Raw genomic sequence first — 25,704 nt, 5'->3', positions numbered from 1 at the left:
TTATAATCACCTATTGGCACGTTATATGAGGCTTCTTATTTTCAGATTTCACACAAATTATCTTCATGAATATGCAAATTAAATATTTAGAGGAAATATACTCCTGTGGCACTTTCCATGGGCTGCCATTGCCATCTCATTTTAGTGTAGACCAATAAAACTTTCTTTTTTATTCAATCCACTAAAGCTTCAAAAAAGAGAATGTAAAAGAATCTGAAGTCACTCTGATTACCCATCAGCCTAAGGAGTGAAGGAGGAAGAACGCATGTAAACAGATGAGCATTACTTTTCATGTAGCACACAGTAAATTATTATTCGGTTGGAATGCTACTGTAGTCATTGGACCAACAAAGAATAGAGCAAAGAGAACATTTAACACAAGTAGCTTTTCCAAATTATTTATTCTCAGAGTTCTTATTCGAAGGAGCTGGCAAAACACCCTTATCTGTGGAAGGATTCAGTCATTTTTCTCTACTCCTGCAAACTTTTCCCATGCCACAACCCCTCAGGCAGTCTCCCTCTGTGGCTCACTCAAAGCCAGTTTCACTGGCTTCCCCTTGGAAACTCCCAGTATTCCATACTGAGTTCAGATTTGAGTTGTAAAATAAACAAGCCCAGACATAGAGCTGCCTTCTGTGTTTGTACCTTCTGTAAATCCGTAATTGAGTTAGTGCCTAGAGGAAAATCTGTTATGGAAAAAAACAGTCTTGGGTAATTTTTAAAAGTACTTTTTATTTTAAAATTATTTTTAAGTTAGCATAGAAAGTCGTGCATTTCATTATAGCATTTTGGTACAAATATGCCACTATACTTTGCTATATTTGTTCCCTTTTCCCCCACTGCCCTCCTCTGTGTCTCCAGTTCTTTCCTGCTAGTTTCTTCCTTTCTCATGATAGTTTTTTCTGCTTCCTTATCTGTCTTTCCCTCCTCCTGAAGACCTCTCTGAGCTTACTCATGATCTCCATTCCAGTTCATGACCTACACACACACACACACACACACACACACACACACACACACACACACACACAAATGCACACGTACATACAATTTACACTCTAGGTTCATGTCCAAAAGAAAACATACAGATACTTTCTGAGTCAGGCTCACTTTATTTAACATGGTGATTTTCAATTGTATCAATTTCCCTTAGAATATTAAATTTTCCTTTTACAAATAGCTATGCACTGTTCCATTATAAATATGCACTGTATTTTCATTCTCCATTTATCAATTGATGGACATCTAATCTGATTCCATTTTCTAACTATGGAATACTAGACTAGAAATGAAAATTAATAGACAAGCAAGTATCTGTGTAGCAGGCCAATGAGTCCTTTGGGATATGTCCAGGAGTGGAATAGCTGGAATATATGGTTCTAGTTTTTACTTTTTGAGGAAACTTCACATTGACCTCCATAGTGTCTGCCCATGTTTCTACTCCCAGCAGCAGTGAATAAAGGGTTAAATTTTCCCACACAATAACCTGAATTTGTTATCATTTGTTTTTTTGGTGATAGCTACTCTGATTTGGAAAAATGGAATCTCAAGACTAAAGGGAAGGGAAGAAGGGGGTAATGAAGGGATGTGAGGAAAAACAATTAACATTAACAGCCATTTTGGAGGACAATATGGAGACTTACTACTGTAGAAGCCTGTGAAGATGAATACACATATGAAAGAAATGAACATGGAGTCAGCAAGCAGTGGGGGAGAAAAAGCTCCATCTGGCATCTTATGTTACCAAGAGAAGACTCCATTGCCAGGGCTAGATCACATTTAGTTGATTGGTTAGCCAAAGTGGTGCCAAGGAATCCTTAAAGATCTCAAAGCTTATTTTGAAATTCTTTGATAGCAAAGGATTTAAACCCCCTGTTTGTATTTATTGTTCATTTGTTTTTAGCTTGAGAATAGACCATTCTGTTCAATAGACCATTTGTTGACTGGCTGATTTGGAGTTTTGGTAATTAATTTTTGTAGTTACTATGTACCATAGATAATATTCTAATGAGTTCTTGGGAAAGACTTTCTCCCTGGTGTAGTCAGACTTTCTCTTTACCCTGGTGTATGTCTCTTTTGGTGTGAAGATACGATCTGTCATCCCATTTCTCAATTCTAGGGATTATTTCCAATTCTATTTAAAAACAATCCTCACCTATGCCTATATCTTGAAGTATTTTACTTGTGTTTTCCCTCAGCAGTTTCAAGTTTCAGGTCTTACATTAAAGTCTTTATTTGATCCATTTTGGATCAAGTTTTGTTCAGGGTAAAATATTAGTTTTATTTTTCTTCATGGGAAAATCCAGTTTCCTCAGAACTGTTTGTTGAAGACATTGTCTCTTCTGCAAGTCGTGCTTTGAGGACATTGTTGGAAAGTAGCTATCAGTAGCATCCTGGATTTATTTCTAGGTCTTCTACTCTACTCTTTTGACCTACATGTCTGCTTCATAGTAAGTCTGCCAATCCATGAGTATGGAAGATATTCCCGTCTTCTAGTGACTTTTTCATTTCTTTCTTCAGTGTCTTAAAGTTTTGATCATAGAGATATTTTACCTCTTTGTTTAGTTTTATTCATGGTTTGAAGCCATTGAAAATGATATTTTCTCTAATATCCTACTGAACAAGTTTATTGTTGATCTACAGAAAAGCTATTGATTTTTGTAAATGAATTATGTAGCCTACTATATTACTCTATGCATTTATCAGGTATAATAATTTCCTGGTGGAATCTTTAGGGAATCATTAAGAAAAAGGATCATGTCACCAGCAAATAGCAATAAATTGACTTTTTTCAGTCTTGTTTATATTATTTTATTTCCTCATCTTATTACTCTAAGAATTCAATCACTACAGTGAATAAAAGTTGAGAGGCACATTTATCTCACTCTAGACTTTAGAGAACATGCTCTCCATTTTCTACTATGTGCTATGCTAGTTACAGTTTTGTTATATAAGTTCTTTATTTTGTTGTGATACATTACTTCTATCCCTGGTATCTTCAGGACTTTTCTCACAAACGCATATGGAACTTTATAGAAGGCCTATTTTGAATTTGTTGACATCATTAGATTATTTATTTTCTTAAGTCTATGTGCTGTATTACATTTACTGAATTGAGTATATTGAACCAACCTCATAATCCTGAGATAAACTTAGTTGTGTAGTAAGATCTTTTTAATGTGTTCTTGAGTTTGATTTGCTAAGATTTTAATGAGAACTTTTGCCTGCGTATTTATATGGAAATTGGTTTGGTATAATCTGGCAATGAATTCATTTAGTCATAAACTTTTCTTTGTTGTGAGACTTTGTATTATTACTTCAGTCTTGTTGGTTGTTATGTATCTGTTTAAGTTATTTATATCCTCTTAATTTAACTTGGGTAGGTCACATTGTTGTTTGACACTATTTATGGATAGACATGAACAAACATCTACTCACCCTGATTAGAAATCATCAATAAATTAAAGATAGTAGCAATGTCACACTTGGTGAACCAATGAGTTTTACTGGCAATATTAACAGGAGGATGGATGAGAGGTTACTCAGGCAGCTGATTACTCAGAGGTCACCTCAGCCTGGGTCACAGCTCATGAAAGCTGGAAACCTGGGGCACTGTGTAACTTGCAGGCAGTTGAACAGGTTGGACTCTTTATTCTAAGTAGCTTGGTTGGTCTCTGCTTCTTTCAGTTAAGTGGGTAGGTGGGATGGGTACTGTGCCTCTTCTAGACAGTTCAGCTTGCCTGAGTCCCTTCAATAGCTCAGATGGTCAGAAAGTATTCTTAGAGTCTCCATTTGTCTGAGTGTGTCACTCAGAAGTCCTTAATGTTTACATACACTTGGGGAAGGAGGAGCCTAGAGTACCTGGTCAGTTTCAGGTACTTTCTGAAGCTGTTGAGTTGTTTACTTTCTGGGTTTAAGGAGGTTACTTCCAGAATAGAATGTTTCACCTCACTTTAGAACATCTTATAGTTTAGTGAGTATCCCTTAAAGGCATATGATTTTATTCTAGAGGAAATTTCTACACAACCCATGTATGTCTAGGAATTTACCTTTTCTTCTAAATTTTCCATTTTTTAATATCAGTTTACAAGAGGTTCTCTAAAGAGTCTTTGGATTATATTTTGATGACATTTCCATTCTTAATCTCCAATTTAATAATTTGAATATTCTTGCTCTTTATTTTGATTAGTTTGGCTAGTATTTGATCATTTTGGGGTTGTTGGGGGGTTAGAATAAACTCTTTGGATACTCTTAATATCATTATTCTCATTTCTTCATAATTACATGCTGCTTTAAGTAGAGTTCTTTAAACACAACTCAATGATAAAGAAAGTGACATTATGAGACATAACGTACCTATGTCTGATTACCAGGACAGTACAGTGAGAGTTATCTGGGCCTACCACCATGAAGATCCTGGAGAATCTGGTCCCAAGTACCATGACTCAAATCGAGGCACAAGGAGTCTGAAATTACTGAACCCTGAGAAAGTCAATGTGTTGTCTGCAGCTTCACCATACTTTGATCTGGTAAATCAAGACGTAAGTTTTTCTTTCTTTATTTTTCCCATTTCTATTTTTAAACAAAAAGATACGTTAAGTGGAAGTATAGAAGGGACTGTTTACTTATGTTGTTAAATTTAATGCCATGTCAACTGAATGTGACTTTTTATTTTCTTCCCCTTCTTCTTAAGACAGGTTCCCATTCCAAACAAAGGCACAACATACTGGTGCCAAATGTTTAAGATTCCGGCATTCCAGGAAAAGCATCATGTAATAAAGGTATGTGACTTTCTTGTGGGCCAAATTTCATTGATATGAATGAAAATAATTTTTTCTTAAAATAAAAATAGTAAAAAAATAGAAATGATTTCCAAGTATATCGAAGTTCTTGAGAAAGAAGAAACTGTTTTATCTAATCCACACACTGTTTTCAGATATTGAAAGCTTAGATTATGGTTAGTATTTCAGTTAGTATTTCAATTTTACACATCTAAGGTAAGTAGGCAATATTGCTGTAGTAGCAATTGCTATTTTAAATAGTATGTTTACAAATTGATAAGTTCTAAGCAGTAGAAAGTGACATTTCTCATTTACATTGTTTGAGAATATCTGCTTCACTGAGAATACTAGATGTCATAAAGATTGTTGTGTTTTCTTGAAGATTAGAAAAAGATAATTAGTGAATTTCTACTGAATTGATGAAAACAAAAAATTGGGGAAGCTCAAAAGAAGATAAGCTCAAATTGCCCTTGACATGCAGTTCTCTCTTTCCATTCCCTGGGATTGAGTCTCCCAAACTTTTACATCTAATTAATGAATGAACAGACCTCTGACTCTGACAATTATTGACAGTTCCAAAGAGATTGAAATTAAGCCATATGTTCTCCAAAACATCACAGGACTATTTTAGAATAAGATAGAGTTAAATATTGCCAAATGAATACCGTGCTCTCTTATAAAGCCTGATGTTGCTACCTTTCTGTTGTCACCCAGACTACATAATGAAATAGTATGGATACAAGAGATGAGCAAATGGTTGGACTGTGGCATCTAGACAACACAGGGATTTCAACTGTTGGTTCTTCCTTTCATTAACTTTGTGCTCTCAGGTAAATGACTCTGGATAATGCTGTAGCTGCAGTTTTCTCTGCTGTAAACAGTCTCAATCATAAGAGTCTCCCTACCAAGCTCAGAGCATTTTAAGCTAAGGTAGGAACATACTCACATCCTCTAGAGTGACATATATATATATGTATATATATTTATTTCTAATGCATTTCTAATGATTTCATTCAGTGGCCTACATCTGCCTTTGCTTTCAGGATGCTTCACAGCTGTGTAGGGTACAGGGAATGTGCGAGCTAATAGATGGTCCTAAATATTTATTTACATGATATATTTTGCCAACAGTTGTCTTAGCAACTATACACAGTGAATGCTTTGCTTGCCTCTATGAGAAACTATTTTTGACTTCATGCATGTGTATGTGGAAGATGGATTCAAATATGCACTTAATGCAGGGCCAAAGTTCTTCACTCATGTCAGTGAAATCTTTCTCATAAAATAGAATATTCACAAACATTTTGTGTCAATTACAGTAAACCTACAAGCTTCTGTCTTAAGAAACAGATGTAAAACTAGCTCCCAAAATGAAAATAAATGTTTCACAAAATAGGACCTTTATTCATTTTAAACCTTGATAGGTGGTTAAACCCTTAACTGCTTCCATTCAAATGCTTCATTCTTACTATTACTAATGCTAAAGATAGAGTTGAATGAAATAAAGATAATTGTGTCTATCTGTGGAGTGTCAGTATTGCTTGACACCTCACTGAGAATTCTTAGATACTTTTTTAGTCACAAACACATCACAATAACACACAGATAAAGGGGCCTTGGAATAGGTATTATGGAACCCATCAATGTCTTTAATACATGTTTTGTAGCAGGGAGAATCAATGGCATGAAAGACTATACAATTATATATGAAACACAACCCTTCAACTAAGACAACACCCAAAGAATCAAGCCCTTCTGGAAACAGGGTCAAATTTTTGTGCTGTACAAGTTGTTTAGAGCCAATTTTTCAAAAGATGTTTCACTTTTTAATTATTTTTACAATAAAATTCTAGTAAGTTTCTGAAGTAAAATTCATATATGTCTAAAACTTTCCTTGATATCATCTTATTTCCAGTTTCTTTGCCCTAGATGAGATGATCTCTAATACATTAAAGGTAACATGTAATCTTCCCACTGAAACAAAAACTCATGAGTTGTTTGAAAATTTTGTTTGAAGAGTGAGGTGTTTCTCATTTTCCCTAGTGCCTTGACCAAACAATGACATATGTTAAAAGGGCTCAGCCATGCTGGGGATATGGCTCTGCAGGTAAGGGCACTGTCTGAGAAGCCTGATAGCGTCTAACACAGAGTGAAAGGAGAGAACCAACTCACACAAGTTGTTCTTTGAGCTCTATATGGGATGTATACCTCTGTGGTGCCTGCGCATACCTCCTAACACACCATAAATAAACAAATAAATATGTCTGGGTAAGGGTTACTATTTCTGTAATGAAGGACCATGACCAAAAGCCAATTGGAAAGGAAAAGATTTGCATATGTTTCCAAATCTGTTCAACACTGAAGGAAGTCAGGACAACATATTTACATTACTCTAGAGAATGTGAGAGTGCTCCTACCTCAGCTTAAATGCTCTGAGCTTGGTAGGGAGAAATTTAGGACTGAGACTGTTTACAGCAGAGAAAACTGCGGCTACAGCGTTATTCAGAGTCATTTACCAGAGAGCACAATGTTAATGCAGAACCAACAGTTCAAACCCATGTGCCGTCTAGATGCCACAACCTAACCATTTGCTCATCTCTTACATTCATGCTATTTAATGAGTGAATCAAAAGGGGTTTGGTTATTCAGAACCATAACCAAACTGACACCTAGTCTATCAAATGATACATCATCTGGAACATTGAGTGGCTAGCTTGTTGATCATCTTGCTAGGTATCTGAGTTGCTGAGGGATTTTCCATCATCTTTTCTAGATATTTAGGGATTTAAAATAAAACTTACATTATTGAGCTGGGGAGATAACTCAGTAAAGTATTTACTGAATAGGGCATGAAGAACTGGAATTGATCTCCAGGACTCATGTGAAATGCCTGTAGTGTCAGTTCTGGAGAGACTAAGATAGGAGGATCCATGGGACTTGCTGACTAGACAGACAGCCTCGCTGAATTTGAACTTCGGGTTCAGTGAGAGATCCATTGAAGACATCCAGTGTTGACTTGCGGCCTCTACATGAACACATACACCACACAACAATGAGCCCCTAGATTTTCCGTTACTTCAGGGAGATCATCTTGAAGAATATGTGCTTTAGAGAATGCAATTTTGAAAATGTTGATGTAAGATGAGACACTGTCATCGTGACTGAACACTGGAAGGGAAATGCTATGCTTTATATGTGTTCATGAACAAAGCATATTTCCTTCCATTCGATTAGACATACTTCTGGGCTTTTCAGACAACATCACTGCTAAATCTCAATGATGGATTATGGAGAATGCATTTTGGAAAACCTGAGAATAACTGCCATTAAATAGGCATGAAGGGTCCTTGAAACATGATGTGAAGAATCATAAAATAGTTACTAGAAAGTAGATCCCCTGGCCTAGGCATATAACATAAACATTTGTCTTCATAGCCTATCTTAAGTATATAGATGTATATTTGACCAGTTTCCCTAGTGTGTTCACTCCTTTCTTAAAATAAAAGGACATTGCGGAATGGAGAACTCCATCATTAAAATGTGTCAAAAATTGCCAAATGTGGGACTAGGTAAACTTTTGGAGTAAATGTTAGTAATCATGGGAAGTGAGCATGACTGGCATAAAACTACTTGATTTTGTAAGTATCAGAATTAGCTTTTCTCTCAGAGTGTATCTTGTTTCTCGTTTTCCCCCAAAATTATGTCTTAATTGATGTTGGCTCTCTTCCTCATGGAAATGGATTTGATCTTGTTATCAGGTTGTTTCTCCATGCTTTAACCATTTTTCATGCATCCACCTCCTGTTTCATTTTCTCATGTGGGAAGCTAGATGTTTGCTGTTGACTTCTGACTCAATGGTTGTTTGTGCTTTCCCCAGATGTACTCGGATCATGTAGGTTGGTTTTTGCTCACCACTGTTTCCCTTTCATCCCTGGCTCTTACCGTATTCCCTGGAGGCAAATCTTTGGATCTTTCAATGACTCTGTTTAACAAGTTGAGACAAATGAACTTTCACAATGAGCCTCATGTGAAAGCACTTTCATTCCTTTTAAAAGCTTCGCAACCTTAACTAGTCCAAATATTCACATTCTGGCAAGTTGTGTCACAAAGATTATTGGTGTCAAATAATTATATCCCTAATATTTAAGTAATCTGATTTTATATAAACTTTCTCTCTCTCTCCCTCCCTCCCTCCCTCCATATATATATATATATATATATATATGAAAAGACTAGGGTATTTGCTATGACTAAACCTAAAACCTTTGGATAGAAAGATGTTAGTAGGAACACCAGCCCTCCTGATAATGATGTGACTCAAAGTAACACATTTTAAAGATTGCTGATACATGGTGCTCAGTTTTGAAGTCTTTGCTCTGTATCTGCTATTGTCACAGATCTCTGTCTATGTTATAGATACATCTATGCCTCAGATATGTCGGGGGTTGTCACAGATACATCAGGAGTTTGTCTGGCTACCTGGGTGTTCTCTGTAGTCACATAGAGTACAAGTTATTGAGTTCACTCTTAAAGCATGTCTGTTTGTGAATGTGATTTATTGCTCTGTTACTAATTAGCTCTCCGACCCCAGAGAAAACACTTAACCTTGGCTGCTCCTCAAATTCCTTCCCAGTCAGATAAAGAGATTTGACCAGATGATCTCAATCGGCTCTTTCTGGTTCTAAATATCTATGACTTGCTGAAAACAAAAGCTGAAGTCTGTGTTGGAGACCAGATGTCCTGTGGTCTGAATTTCCCATACTCTGACTTTTCACATCCCTACAGTGGTCCAGAGGGAAAATGCCGCCCCCTGAAGTTAAAAGGCCCCCACAGTGGCTCCTTTAACATAGATTTTGATGTACCTAAATCCTCTCCAGGGCATGTCATCAGAAGAATCTGGGAAGTCTAAACACAGTTGTGGTACTTCAGTATGTTGGCAGAAAGAGTCGATTTTTAAAAAAGAGACCAGGAGACTTCATTCTGTTTGGGCTACTAACTGCTCACCTTTTAATCTTTATGCCCACAATTTACTGAGCTAGTTGCTATTATTATTCAATAACTATTACATTTCTATAACAATTTCTTATGAACATATAAAGATCTTACATTAAATGAAACAATGAAATCGCACATATTCACGGTCTCTATTGTGCAGTGTCTCAAGTATAGTATACAATTCAAATCTTGGCTCAGTCAGTAGCTGTTGAACCCAGGTGAGTTACTTCACTTCTTTAAGTCATAGGCTACTATTTGTAAACAGGGGTAATAAAAGAACTTGTCTCAATTGTTAGTTGTCATTATCCAATGAGTGTTTACATGTTTAGCCTATATTGGCTTAATAAGGACTAAGCCATGTTACCCATTTACCGTGGTTTTCAAGCCTCTTGAATCCTAGAAGAAGAGGGAGGCAAGACTTCCCTGAAATGGGCTGGAGCAGAACACTGTGGTGTATCCCAGACTCTGCTCTTCATTAGCTAACTGCCCTTGGGCAAAGTAAACTATCAGAGCTCGCCTCTTCAGTCCTGAAGCAGGAAAAGTAATTCTCAGTGAAGATTAAACGAAGACAAGTGAAAACACCTGTTGCATAACCAGCTCGTAATTGCTTGTTTTCTTCCCTTGAAGGGGATTATAATGATGGATGACTAAAATTTACTTCTAGTGTTTTCTCATAGGCTGCACAGAGGCCATGGTAGGCAGTAAGTCACTATTTTATTTTGAAAGAAAGATTCCGCAGGAGTTGGATTTCATTGCTTGTGCCCATTACTTTCAGCCAAATGAAATGTAAGCTACTTTTCCCAACTCTTGTCTAAGGCAGGACAAAGACCAGCTGGTGAGTCTCCTCTGGGACTTTCTTGGATAATCTTAGCACTCCCATTAGTCTTGCATCTGGTGACTTGAAATAATGACATTTTCAACAGACATTGTATATTTATTTTCCTTAGCTTTCCTTCTACCACTCAATCTTACCCACAACCAGTATATCACTTTCAGGTGATACAAAAGGTTGGATGAGAACATGATAAAGCATTACCACGTGTAATGGGAGTTAATGACTGTACAATTGACAAGAGATTCTATCATCACTTTCATTGACATAACACAAAGATGTTTATATTGAACTCTAGGTGTGGGTGGTACAGTCAGATTGGTAGATGTGGGTGACATTGAGATATGAATGACTTTACCTTGACACAGGGAAATATGTAGATAAAACTTTTGCTTATACTATATCTTGCTACTTAGATATACAATCTCATCAAGATTTCATATTTTCTTATAAGATAAACTGACTTTCCAATCTTTCTGGTGTCAGGCAAGGTCAAAGTGACTTATTCAACACCATGCAATGCATATGAAGCAGAGTCAAGATTTGAACATAGATCCTTAGTGAAAACTTAACAGACCTTTCTCCGTATAGTCTTACCAGCTCAGGCCTTTTGACACACCCCTACCAAGATGCTTATGTTACAATAACAACAACAAAAATTCATGTGGGAAGTGCCTGATAGCACACAGTCAGCCTGAGATTTTTCAGTAGACTTCTCTGAGCTCAGGCTATGTTAGTTTTTGCTTTTGACAGCTTTACTAAGACATATGGTATATAAAGAACTGTACCTGTTTACTGTGCTCTATTTGAACACATGTAAATCCCGCTGCTCTTATTTTCAAAGCCAAGGTAAAAAGCATTTTCACCATCTCCCAAAGGTTCCTAATGTTTCTTTCCTTTGGTTGGAGTAAGAAGAGTTGACATGAGTTGTGCCATTTTAACAAACTTTCAAGTATACCGAACATTAGGGGTAAGGTTGCTTTGAGTCCCATAGAACATGAGCATTATTTCTTAGGCTACATAAGGCAATTCCACCAGAACCTTAAGACACTTTGGGTTAAGGATCATGGGAACTGACAGACATTGTGAGGAATCTGAGTACCAGAAGCTTGGAGTTTAAATGCTCTACATTAGAAGAAACAAACAAACAAAAAAACCCTAAACAGAAAACAAAACCAAACAAACCACCAATGACTGGTGAGTGGTTTAAGAAGTAATTTAAGGTTAGAGTTAAGATGTTTAAGCTAAAGATTATGCATATGGCTATAGAAAGGGGCAGAATGTTGAATCTGAGATGATGCTAGTGAGGAAAGAATTAGAAATAATTTAAATGATAAGAAGACAATGAACTCTAATCTAGTTGAGCATACTCTATAGCATAAGGATCCTTAGAAACCAGCCAGCAGCTTTTTGGCTGAGTTAAAAATCTCCCTCATAAAGGACAATAATGGTAATGGGCCATTTTATTCTCATCCTAACAATGGTCTTTGTAAAGTGACCCATGAGATGAAAATACTGACATTTCCATTTGGCATTATAAATGCTTGTATAACTCCTGAATTGAATATATTTCATAACTTTGTACTTTAGTTTTCAAAGCTGAATTCATACACACTATTAAGCTACTTGCTCATCAAAATATTCAAAATAAAAGCTTAATAATAGAACTATTTTAGACCAGGGGAGTACACCAAATTTAAAAGCATTATGGATGCAACTTTCTCTGTTGAATCACTATTGTTCTGCCTGGTTCATATCCTTAGGGGACAACTTAAAAGTCATTTGAGCTACATCTTTATGGGTGGTGCCAACTCCTGTGTGAAGGGGTGCTTGTTGATATTGTTTGACAAAATTCTTCGTCTAACTCTGATGCCAACCTCTTGTGTGAGAAACACTGGCTTGTACTTATTTAAAATTCCCAGATGACACTTGTTATATTAATATTTTATAGCACATGGTAAAGTGTGTTTCATAGTAACATTAATACTATGTTTTTTAGTAACAAATTATTTTCTCAATGTATTTTGGAAAGTTGAACACACATTGAGCATCTACTATCAGAATGCAGTAGTCTGCCAGTAAAGCAGAACCCAGGTGGCTGGAGAAATGGCTTAGTGTTTAAGCGAACTTGCTGCTCTTAGAGGGGGCCCAGGTTTCGTTTCCAGTATCCACATGGTGGCTCAGAATGCTATCTAAACCCAGCTAAGGTGATCCAGTGCTTTTGTCTGGCCTCTGTGGCGTGGTGCACACATGGGAGACAGGATGTATGAACTCAGGCAGGCACAGATATACACATAGCAATATTAAAAACAAATCCTTATAATTCAACAGTTTATGGTACTGGCATAATTTATTCCTTGGTGCACTGTGTATTTATTTGCAGAAATAGAGAAGTTGAAAACTCAGCCGCTTCCTGGAGCCACAGCTGCTTTCTATTATAAAACCCAAGCCACTTCAGGCTAGAGGATGCTTTCTTCATGAAACAAAATAAGACTTATGTTCTAGTGAAACTGGCGCACTGATGTTATGTCAAGATATTGATGTTTATAATGTAATGGTATTCTAGAAACAACACTGGAGGCCACCTTATACACTTTTAAAATGTGAATTTCTTTAAATCATTTTGTCGTCCAAAATCTCATCAAATCTTAGAGATTTAGTGTTTTATCACTGAAACCAAATTCTCACTGAGTCACTCTATCTGTATTTTAAATATTAAGTAAAAGCATGACCATGTAGATAACTTTTGTTATGTTTTGTTTTGTTTTTGGAGACAGGGTTTCTCTATGTAGCCCTGGCCGTCCTGGAACTGCTCTGTAGATCAGAGTAGCCTTGAGCTCAGAACTCAGGGACCCTCCTGTCCCTGCCTCTCAAGTACTGGGATTAAAGGTGTGTGCCACTGCCACCACCACCACCTGGCAATAACTTTTCGTTTGTTCTTGTCACCTATAGCTTCTCAGCCTTAAGGAGTCCTGGAAATCCATGGAGCATTAATTAACAGTACAGTCTAGATACGTGCTCAGTATACCTACTACATATCTTAGCTACGCAGAGCCATTCTTTCATCTAACACATTTAAACTGTAAAGGATAAGTGAGTGAAGTGAGTGCCTGTGGAGTGTCTACTTATAGACAGCATCCGGTGCCGTGCCTTTTATCACATAAAAGTAATGTAACATAATAGCCACCCATAAGGAGAAATGTGCATATGCAGAAGTTAAGAGAGCCCATGCCTACAACTAACCAGGGGACCTTTGTGCCCAACTCCAAGGTAAAAGAAGCAAAGGAGAGAGAGACCAGTAGAGTTTGGGCACAGTTTCCTATGGAAACACTAAACTAGAGATGATACCAAGGAGACAGATTTCAAATGTTAAGAAGTGGTGGTGTACTGAGGATGGCTAGAAGCAGGCTCTCTGGGACAGAATTGGTACTAACATAAAACCATAAAGATCCAAGGCTCACTGACAGCCCTGCCTATCCTCACATCAAAGCCCACTAAGGAGACAACATCACCATCTTCATTTTACAGGTGGAAAACTGAAGTCCAACAGGTTAAGTAACTTGTCTGTGGCTGATTATCCTCTTTCTTACCATCCTCTCCATTGAGGAAGATTGCCTATTGTAAAACTAACCATGAACAGCACTGTAGGTGCTTTAGCCCTACGTGGGACTTTTGTATCTGTAGAAAACAGCATCTATTGCCTGAAAACTAAGGTCTTTGCTTTGTCTGTAGCTCTCTGAAACATGACACATAAATATGGAGGAAGCTCCATTTGGTTCCCCTTGTGGCAGAGAAGTGTTGATGCTATAACCAGCATCTGCTTGTATCAGGGCCAAGCAGCAAGCAGCTGCTGGCTCAGCTTCAGGTCCTTAGTGTAAATATGTCAAATTTAAATGCACAGTGACTTCTTGTCAGGGAAACCACATAAAAAATCATTGAAGACTCCTAGTGTGAAATATTGAAAGGGACTGAATACTGTAGCCTTTCATACCTAAATGGAGTTACAGATTTCTGTCTTGAATGATATCATTATGTGGGTTTCCCAACTTCATTTAGTGTTAAAACTTTGGCAAATGCATCATACTTTCCATAACAGATATAAAGGCTACCTCTTAATTGCATGCACATGCGTATAACTATCAGAAGTGAAGCTGTGACTGTTGCTAAGATTCGGGTAATGGCCCCTCTGTTCTCGTGGAAATGAAGGGATCTTTGGGTACCACAGCTTGAGTTTATTGGAATAATGTCTGTCCCCATGTCATGTTGTTCACCCTGTCTTAATATTTTAAATGTATACGATATATGTTGGCTTCTGTGGAGATGTTTGTATAATTCAGCTTTTCATTTTGTAGACATACAAGCCTAAAATGATGTCAAGATTATTTATTTGCTTATTGTCCAACATTTAGGAAAATATATTGCTTGAACAGACATGTTGGCACATATCTACTATAACTTCAGTGCTCCCGAGGCTGAGGCAAGGGCATCATGAACTTGCGAGCAGCCCTTCATATTGTAGCAAACTTCTGTCTCAGAAAGCAAAAGAGAATTCACCACCTTAAATCCACCTACCTAAAGTCTGCATTTGATTCTCTGAAATGTTAAACCCCCCATGTATTTTTTTCATGTCATGTGTATATAACTGTGTGGTATATGTACACATGTGCATGTATCTTTCCATGTGTGGGTTCACACTTGTGTATGTGTGTGTGTGTGTGTGTGTGTGTGTGTGTGTGTGTGTGTGAATGTCCTTGGTATATGGAAGCTTGAGGTTGATGTCGGGAATCTTCTTTGGTCATTCTCCCTCTTTGTCCTTTGAGTTGGGACCTCAAGCTCTGAGTTCACCCATACAGCTACCTCTCTAGCCAGCTTTCTCCAGGGATGCCCTGTCTCTGCCTTTCTGGGATGGAATTACAAATAAAGCCCATGCCCATTTGCATTTGCATGGATTCTGGGTATCTGAACTTCTGTCATCTTGGTTTTACAGCAAGTACTTCAACTGCTGAGCCATATTCCCAGTCCCTTTTAAGATTTTCCTATAATCACTCCACTATGAAGCCGATTATTATATCCACAGTAGTTGATTTTTGACCTATAACTTTGAGGGAAAAATTCATCCCTTTGGAGGGAAGTTCAACACAAGTTCCTCATCACACCAGTGGCTATAACAGCCCACAAGAGGAAAAAAACGCCTCCGAGCTTTCCCTTTAACTGTCATGGTCATGATCTCAGTATTAGTGAGCATATCTGTATGTAAATGCAAACGCTTTAAAAGCATCAGGTTTTAGAGAACACACACACCCGATTGTTCATTGTATTCCCATGACTGTTTTACCTAACAGTCATGCATTTTCCAGAAGATCAAGGCAAGGTTCAGGAATGATAGGCATCTTTTCCAAAGCCACAGAGATGGGGACGGGATAGAAAGGATGTAGGAGTCTGACATATACTCCGGCACTCCTACATACACAGGTGATGTGAGCATAATGAACCCCTACCTAATTTTATTTAGTTTAGCTGAGGTTGAAGAGTCTTGACTTTCAGCTCACAAAGATGGTTTAAAATGCTTGCCCTACTCTTATCTTTTAATAATTTCTTTGAATCTTAGTTTCTGTATTGGCAAAACAGATATGATACCTGTTTACAAGATGGCCTTGGAACTTACTTGAAAATCCATAGAGAGCACTTGGGGCTGATGACGCCACAACTGTCACTTTCTTCCTCTGACAGTCTGAACTAGCTGTCTGCTTTTGTCAACATTTTATCTCATGGTTGTTAAAAATGAAGCCTAAAAAACTTTCTCAACTTGTTAATTAGACTAGGATTTAAATTTAAGTCATAAATTGCTGTTACTTATCTGTGTTTCCCTTCTAATATGTGAAATTTAAAAGAATTTCCAGATTATATACATAAATATGTATACATGTATGTATATATAATATTTATAGTCTTTTCTACTGGGTCAACTTTTAATAATCTATAATTAAAGAATTTTCAGAGCTTTTGAAGAAGCTCTAATTACTTGGATGCAATTATCCAATAATTCAAAGCAGTTGGAAAATCACTTTGATTTCATTGGCTGTTTCAAGACATTTCAGAGGAGAAAATTGAAATGTGTTCGTTTATAGCTGACTAGATTCTAGGAGGTGTATCAATTCCTTTACATCTTGGAATTCAGTATTTTGACCATCTTTGCCTTTTATTCCTCTATTCTAATCAGTTAAGAGGTTACTGCACAACATATTTTGTTGGGTAAGCTCTCTCCTGGGATAGGTTAGGTTTGTAAGATTTACAACTAAACTAAACTTACAAGGTCAGAGAACAAAGTCTTATTTATAACAATAAACAGGGAACAGCAGTTCTCTGAGTAATGTTTTCCACTTATATAGCAATTGAAATTTTCCAGCGGTTTGCTGATGTGTTCATGCATTTCCAAATACTACTTACCGAAGTGCTAAAAGTTACCATTATGAAATAATTTATATCTTCAACTTGAGTTAATAATGGTAAATCCCCATGTCACACCATGTTCTCCTGCACTGTCCTTTGGAGGTCTTGAAAAGAAGTCAAAACAACCTCGTTCTGATCACTCTGCACTGGGAGGAGGAAGGAGCATGCCCTCAGGTCTAAGACAATACTCTGTTTCCCGACATGAGAATACTTTCTGTGTTTCCAATGCAATAATACTTGTTTTTATTTTAATTCCCCAAATATTTTCCTGTTTATGCTTTAATTTCATAAATTTAATAAAAAAACTTATAACACACCAAAATTAACCTGATTCAAAGCCTGTGTACTTGTTAAAACACACAAGTAAAAGTAATGCCTTTTTCTCCTATTTCCACTTCTGGGAGGAAGTTGACCAATGATAGCATGTTTCTGTATTCTTTATAATTTTATGCTCAAAGAAATGCAGTATTATACAGATTTGTATTGCTTTAATTCCTCTTTTTGTAAAGTTACTTTGAAATTCATCTTAACAAATTACTACACATTTTTTTACAGGTTAAAATATTATAAAGCATTTACTGTCTAACTTCCTCCTCTGTTTTTATGTCATGTTTTTGAAGCCATTTCCCACTGATAGACATTCAGAATGACCTGAGTTTTTTGCTGTTATAACCATAGTTTTAAGCATTGATGGTTTCTTTCTGCAAGATGCATTGGGTCAAGGGTATAGACATTATGCATTTTAATACGCTTCCCAGGTTAGTTTCTAGTACCTCTCTCACATCACCATTAAGATGTGAGAATATATTCTCAGCATCCTTTTAGCACTGAGCGTGTTGATCGTTGCCAATTGATGGCTAAAAACATGCATGGTTGTAAGGGATGTTCACACAATCTGGTTATCCATTTTTGAGGGGCTCCAACTTTATTTTGTCATATTTGGGCTTTAGAAGTTTAGACGGGCATGGCCAAAGTCATAGAGGAAAAAGTAGTGTTGAGAGTATGCGATGGGTTTGTAAAAGGACCAGAAAAGCATGCATGATAATCCATAAAGAAGTCTCTATGCGTTTTGGAGGGAGGGAGGGAGGGAGGGAGGAAAGGAGAGAGAGAAAATGTATGTTTGTGTATTTCTCTTCCCCCTTTCTTCCTTCTATACATGTATATGTGTGGTGCATGTATGAGTGTGGGCATGTGTCCCTAAGCATACATACAGAGGACAAAGCAAGACATTGGAGGTCTTCCTCTATAGCTCTCTGCCTTATTGCCTTGAGACAGAAGCCTAGTCGTTTTGGCTAGGCTGGCCAGGGAGCTGTCAGTATCTGCCTGTTGCTCCCTCCTATGCTGAGTTTATAGGTACCTTCAGCAATGTCTGACTTTTTACATGGGACATGGGATTCAATTTCAGACCCTCATGCTTGCAGAGCAAGCATTTTTAACCACGGAGACATCTCTCCAGTCTCTGAGATGAGTTTTTCTTGAGATAAAACCAATCCCATGTACGTCTGAGCACATAGTGTACAATCGTGTGACTGTAGTGGTAAGAGCTCAGCAAATGACATCCATTGGTTTTCCACCTGATGTTTGAGAAGGTGTCTTTCGCTGAGACTGGAGCTCAATGAGTTGTCCAGACAGCCAGGTCATCAAGGCTGGGAATCATTCGGCCTGCCTTCCCAGTGCTCAGATTACTGGCATGGCATGGGCGGTTCTACCCAGTTTTCTTTGGGTGCTGAGTCTCGCACTTGGGTCCTCATACATAGGAGACAAGCATTTCCCCCTAGTCAGAACTACTGTGTTTGGGATGTGGAATTCAGATCACTAGAGCTAGGAGTTCAGCCAGAGGCATTAGGATGGGGTGGGAGTGAGAGGAAAGGAAGCAGCCTTGGGGACTAGGAGAGATGCCCATGTTGCAGTGCGGGGAGGCTGATGTGTCACTTCGTTTGATGTTAGGCGATAGGATTGTAAAAAACATCTAAGAAGTGATGGTTCAAAGGGGAGAAGGGATGATAAGTTCTTCCATAGAATCATGACTATAACTCAAGTCACCAGCTCTCCAGATCTCTTCTTTGTCTGCCAAGAAAAGAGATGGACCACAATTCAAGTCGTAAACCTTCTCTCTGAGTACCTAAGGAGACTCTGAGTTACAAAGTTTAAATGGACTGTGGCTTTTATCGGCCTGGGAAAATACCCAAGTATAGAATAAATCACCTTTTTTATGTTTCATTTGTAAATGGATCCATTTTTCAATGCAATTTCTATGGTTCACAATCTAAGAATATTTAAATTCTGGCAAAGCCATTGCATTTGTTCTATTTGAAATGCGGTGATATGTTTAGAAAAACAAAGATTAGATATGTTGAGACTAGTGAACTCAGGTTTGTGCTTGAGACTCACATTGATGAGTGGGTTTATCTATTCATTTTATCACTGGAAGCACCAGGAGGGAATGCAGAAATCTGCTAGGTTCAGTGAGGGAAAGGTGATGAGTGATAATGCTAAAACTGTTTCTCCGCGCAGTACTTTGTCAAATACAATGCACACAGGCAACTGCACAGTCTAATAAGACATTTGCCATGTTCTCAGAACATCGACATCCATGGGTCAAGGCTAATCACATACCTGGAAGGCAGCAGGAACCTTAAATGTCTTAAGAGGGCAGATTCAGTGTGGGTCTGTTTATAAGACAGACTTACTAGGGTGGAATTGCCTTCTAGAAAGGAGAATCAGCCTCAGGCAGTGACACCCATGTTTAACCCAGTCATGACCGGGGACAACTGAAGTTGCTATTTTCTCCTTTTTATGCAATTGTTCTGTGGATGGTGACATTTTTTTTTAATGGTTACCTTCTGTTTAAACACATGAAGAACAAGAAAAAAAAAGTCATAACAACTAAAATCTATCAATTTTTCAACTCTTATAAAACCCCAAAGACCATGTTTCCTTTTCCCTTTTGTGTGTGTGAGAGATAATGTGTGTGTGAGTGTGTGTACGTGTGGGTGAGTGTGAGTGTGTGTGTGTGAGAGAGTATGTGTCTGTAAGAGAGTGTGTGTGAGAGTGTGTGTGTGTGAGAGTGTGTGTGTGTGTGAGAGAGACAGTATGTGTGTGAGTGTGTGTGTGTGAGAGACTGAGGGTATGTGTACTGGGTGATCGTATGTGTGTGTGTGTGTGTGTGTGTGTGCGCAGGTGAGCATGTGTGTTGGTGTGGAGGTTAGACATCCTCATCAGGTGTTTTCCTCAAATGCTCTGGACGTAATTTTTTGAGACAGTCTTGCACTGAACCCAGTGTTGTGTTTAGGACAAGCTGGCTGGCCAGCAGGATCCTGGGATCTTCTCTCATCCACAGAGCTAGGGTTAGAGACACACCTCTGCACTCAGCTTTTTGCTGCATGCCAGGCATCCAAACCCAAGTCACCATGCTTATGCAGCAAGCCCTATGCCCACTGAGCCATCTCCCCACTCCAAAAGACTGTATATCTCAATTCTCGGAATTTATTTATAAATTAATAAAAGGACGATGTGACCTTTCCAATTAAAAAATATTTCCTCCTTTCAGCCAAAACGAAATGCTCCATAAAATAAAATGACTTTTTGAAACAGTGCTGTAATACAAAAGTGTTTTGGGTCTCACTCTAATCCCTTTCCTGAACTCAGTATTCGCTCTGCCAATTCCCCAGCAGCCCGTGCAGGTAAGAGCAGCTGACAGGCAGCATCGCCCTCAAAATGGTGGACAGAAACCAGTAAACTGCAAGGGCAGATTCAGGCTCAGAACTCAGAAGCTGTGGCTAGTGTGTCTGCATTACTTAACTGGTCCTCAGTTTCTTTTCTTACAAAGTGAAAATAATAAATACAAATCTCAATGTTGCATAAACATGTCATGAATCTACATAGAGTGGTGTGTTAGGGGAAAAAATGCACAAATGACAGTCCCCATTGATAGAGTAGCATCTCTGTCTTAGCCTTCAGTCCTGGGGGAACTGTATCATGCCATCTTTGATCTTCAGCACTGGCACAGGTCCCAAGAGCTCAGTAAATCTTTGTGGAATCAATGACTGGGATCTAGGCTAAGGGGAGTAAGTGATGGTGAGTTGTAACAATGTTTCACATATCTCTTTTCTCTCAAGGTCAAATTGACTTTGAAAGGGTGACCTCTATTTGAGGAGTCTGTGTTGAACTGAGGCTGCCTAGATGGGCCATGTTGCACTGTTTACAGACATGCCACAGATGAAACCAAAATTCAGGAAAGGAAACTAATATTCAACAAGCCGGGCAGTTATCAGGTCTAAAGCAATTTTATCATGAATCTTAGAGAAAAAAACAATGTCAGTGTCCTGCTTTTGTTACTGATAAAATGGAATTTACTTTGAAAGCCTTTAATAGAGCAATGAATTCTGGTGTTTTGGATGAAGTCCAGCACAGAATTCTGCATGAAGCAATGTTCCTAATTTGTATTGTGTGCAATTAGATCTAATCTTTAGAATATGTCTGAAGGAATAAAAACTCCTATGTATTATTTCCCTGCTATCAGAAGAAAAAATATAAGACACACTATTTATTGAATTCCTCCAGCAAATAAATTCATCATCAAATTATGATGACTAGCCAGGTGGTGGTGGTGCACACCTTTAGGGAAGTGGAGGCAGGTGGATCTCTGTGAGTTCGAGACCAGCCTGATCTACAATGTGACTTCTAGGACAACCAGGACTACACACAGAAAAACTCAGTCTCGAAAAAAATAATGGTTAATAAATGCTAAAATAGTATGCTTTATTTAAAACTTCCAAAAACATTAAATTTAACATTAAATATAACATGATATTTAATGTAGGCAATCAGTTTCAGGATGAAGAGTTATATGTATATGTTACAAGGAATATATATACATATATACATATGTGTGTAGTACAAAGAAGTTAGTCTTAAAACATGAAGGATTTAATCAATACATTCAACTTGTTTTTGTTTGTAAGTTAGATTGGACTAACTTCAAATTTGGGCCTGTGACATTTTTCCCATTAGAGTCATCTGTTAAGTTCTGTCACATCATGTTTGGCATTAAGACCCTGAAATCATAAATTTAAAAAAATAAAAAAATAGAATGAAGACACAACTCCAACAACAACAAGCATGATAGAGCCCAGCAGGTTGATCTTCAAAGGAGACTCGAAGTGAACGGCAGCTCAGAAATCAGAAAATATACAATATGGAATCGTGATTTTCCTTCTGGCATCCTCTAGTAAGGGATTATGCTGTCAAGGAATCAGCACATTTGGGCTGAGAAGGTTTTACAGCAGGTTTTAGTAATAAAACTGTGTTGACTATGTTAAGAGATGAAAGTCTCAGGACCATAACCGAGTCTTCAAATGGAATATATACATTGTTTGACAAATCAATCTCCAAATCTATTTTAATTCATTACTATTATAAATAGCAATTTATTTTAAAATAGTAATTTATTTTAAAATAAAAATTATAAAAGGAGAATAATAGTGTTGTATTAACTCAGTATTTGGAAAATGAATATCTATAATATTTAAGTTAGAAAGTTTAGCTGAGCTGGTGGTGGTATAATGGGAATCCCATGAGCTTTCTCTTATAGTCTTGATTGGAAATGTGTCTGTCAAAATTCTGAAATTTGTCTTCAGCCAAGAATTTTATTTACTTACATATATTTACAGCCTGTAAAAAGTAAAACAAAGAATGTGTAACTATTATGAGCAAGAAAACTTTGCTCATATTATCTGATGTTTGCCAAAAGAATAAATGATAAAGGAGTTGAATCAAAAAAAGAAAGTTTAGCTGATAATATAGAAACAGAAATTGTACAAGTATGAACATCATGTAATGACTCAGTACATATGTACATGTTGAATAATATTTAAGTCGGGATATATATTCCTGTCTCCTCAAAATTGCTCATTGTGTTATGTTGAAAACCTTCTAAGTTCTAGAGAAATGCAATGCATGTTATTTCTATAGTCCTTCTGGGTTATAGCATACCACATGCTGCTTCTATCTACTGTAAATTAGCAGGCAGGGAATTTGGTGGATAGATACAAATATTTTTCAAGGTTTGTACAGACTCTTCCTAGTTAATATGGTAGCACATAATAAATGCTATTTAATTTTTCAAAGAAACAACAAGCTATGGAGAGAAATACCAGCATTGATGTGGGTTGCTGCTTTTGCGTCCACTTTCTACTGTGGGAGATTTCTAATTTAGCATGTCTTCATGACCAACTTACAAGACAGGAAATGGAGACTCATAATGTTAAGTCATTTAGCAATAAAAAATCAGAATTCTAACCATGTAATGTGAATTATTATCTTCTTTGCAACAAAACAAAATTGTTAAAATAAATTGTGAAATGCCCCAAATTCTACTCTCCAAGCTCTTTACATTACTAATATCTTCTTGTATTTTTCTGGAAATTTCTTTCTCTGTATCTGTATGAAAACATGTCTGTTTTGATATTCTTTCTCTACATATGTACACATACTTCCTCTTGGCTTTTGGACTTCTGTAGGTCTTGATGATCAATTATCAGGGCCTAGAGGTTCCTGTGCCATCTCTGGGTATGTCTGTTGTGACAGACTGCAGAAACAGTGAACCTTTTACATAACTACAGCTAGTTAAGGAGAGAAGGGCACATATGTCAGAAAAGGACACTCCTCTGGTCAGCAGCCACGTATGGCTCAGAATTACCAGTCAGATTGCCTGTGTACAAAGTGCTGCCTTGAGGAGACCAGCTGGTACCTGAAGTTCTGTTGGGGATGGCAAGCGTACAAACATCTGTCTCAGATTGTTTCTGCTGCTATAACAAAATACTCCACACCTTACATTTTATAAAGAGTAGACGCTTACTCATCAATCTGGCCTTTGGGAAGTCCAAAATAAAGGCACTAATGGGAAGACCTGGAAGATTGGCCCCTGATGGGTCCAAACATGAGCAGGAAGGAGGGGGACCTCCTGTTTCCCTAGATTTGTTGTACAGATGAGTTGAACTATCACACCAGTTGATGACTGCTGAGGGCTGCTCCCTGCTTTCACAGAAGGCCCTTGCTCTATGTGCGTGTGGAGAGCATGGGCTGGCATAATGGATTGGAGAGTAACGTGAAAGACATTCTGAGGATGTCTCTCAGCATGTTCTCGATATTCAATGTTTTATTTCATATGGTTTTTAAATTCACTTCAGATATAAAATGGCTATTTGTCACAATGTGTTACCTGTCTGAAGGGAATTGCGAGTTCATTGAGTGAAACAGCTTAAATGCTAGAGCCTGTGTGGAAACTCAGGAGTCAGTAGGCAGGGGCTGTACACTAGAGGCTATGTTTTATTCTCTCTCTCTCTCTCTCTCTCTCTCTCTCTCTCTCTCTCTCTGTCTCTCTCTCTCTCTCTCTCTGTCTCTCTCTCTGTCTCTCTCTCTCTCTCTCAGCTCTTAAAAGGAATTCACTGAAATAACTGATGATAACTTGCCCAGATCCAGTTAAAATAGCAAATAAGAACAACTTTATGTGGTAATTGGTTCTAAGACAAGTAAAAAAGACAACTTCAAATGGTGTGTGCAGGGCACATGGATGAATTAAAGATTTGTATTAAGTGGTGTGTGCTGGGCACATGGTGAATTGGTGACTTGCATTAAGTGGTGTGTGCAGGGCAGGTGGTGAATTGGTGACTTGTATTTCTGTTTTGAGAGTCTTTGATTGCCAATGGCAAAAACAAAACAAAATAACAAAGTGAACCATCTTGTGAGGAAAAGGAATGTGTTAGCTTAGGAGGGGAGGTGACTAAATCTCAGAAAGGTGGAGAAGGAACTGGATTCAGAAACCTTAGATATGAAAGCTCCCCTGGGTCTGTCCCTTCTCTATGTGCTGACTTTGTGGTACCCACTGCACTTGGGTTTCTTCCCAGGTGAAAAACACATCACTTGTGGTGTCTACTAACCCTATACTGATGGTCTTTTAAGGGGAGCAGATTATCTCTTATAGTTGAAAATTTAAAAAAACAAAAAACAAGGACACATAGATGAACCTGGTCAGTTGTGGCATGTATTAGATGGTAATGAATTCCAGGCTGCAGTAAGGGTTGAATGACTTCCCAGAATTCTCCTCTCCCCTTCTCTTTCTTTAGTCTTTTTTTCCCCATGTCTACCCCAGTTTGACCTCCTCTTCTTGTCACCTCCTTTAGCTGCCAAGTTCATTCTTGTTGGGTCTTAGAAGCCACATCAAATCATGCTTTGCTTTGATCCCGGACTTGTTTTCAGAGTGGAATATTTGTGGTGTGAAGACTCCATTCCATACCCACTCGTTTGACGCTTTGTTATGCTCATGTCATCCATTTCGGAGAGGAGGGAAAGGCCAGGGCAGGTGAGGGTCTGCATTTCTCCCACCATCTTCATATGGGCGTGTCAATGAGATCATGCAGAGATCTACTGAAGTGCTAGTTCTGCCTGGGACCTCAGAGGTAGCACCACTTGAAGAGCCAGCTAGCCTCTGGATGCCCTTTGTCAGAAAGACAGTTTATGAACTTTCCCATGGACACTAACTTAGACCTGATTGAGGGGTGAGGGCACTACATGAAGCAGAGTGCCAGGAACAAGTATCAGCAGGAGGAAAAGTGATAGGATTTTACAAAAATTCCAGCTCATCCC

The 25,704-nt window shown here is 37.9% G+C and overlaps 1 protein-coding gene across 1 annotated transcript in view; it reads left to right on the top strand.

Annotated features, from left to right (window-relative positions):
- The window catches only part of Moxd1 (monooxygenase DBH like 1), a 73,442-nt gene that overhangs the window by 22,702 nt on the left and 25,036 nt on the right, over positions 1-25,704 (top strand). The window contains exons 3-4 of the mRNA XM_005065806.4: positions 4,374-4,541; positions 4,698-4,781. Of these exons, the coding sequence (XP_005065863.1) occupies positions 4,374-4,541; positions 4,698-4,781 (252 nt within the window). The remainder of the gene's footprint in view (positions 1-4,373; positions 4,542-4,697; positions 4,782-25,704) is intronic.

Source organism: Mesocricetus auratus, unplaced genomic scaffold (genome assembly GCF_017639785.1).
Source record: "Mesocricetus auratus isolate SY011 unplaced genomic scaffold, BCM_Maur_2.0 Super-Scaffold_100018, whole genome shotgun sequence".
In the NCBI taxonomy this organism is placed as follows: domain Eukaryota; kingdom Metazoa; phylum Chordata; class Mammalia; order Rodentia; family Cricetidae; genus Mesocricetus; species Mesocricetus auratus.
Note: the sequence above shows the minus strand (reverse complement) of the source record. Positions and strands in the feature narration are given on the sequence as shown.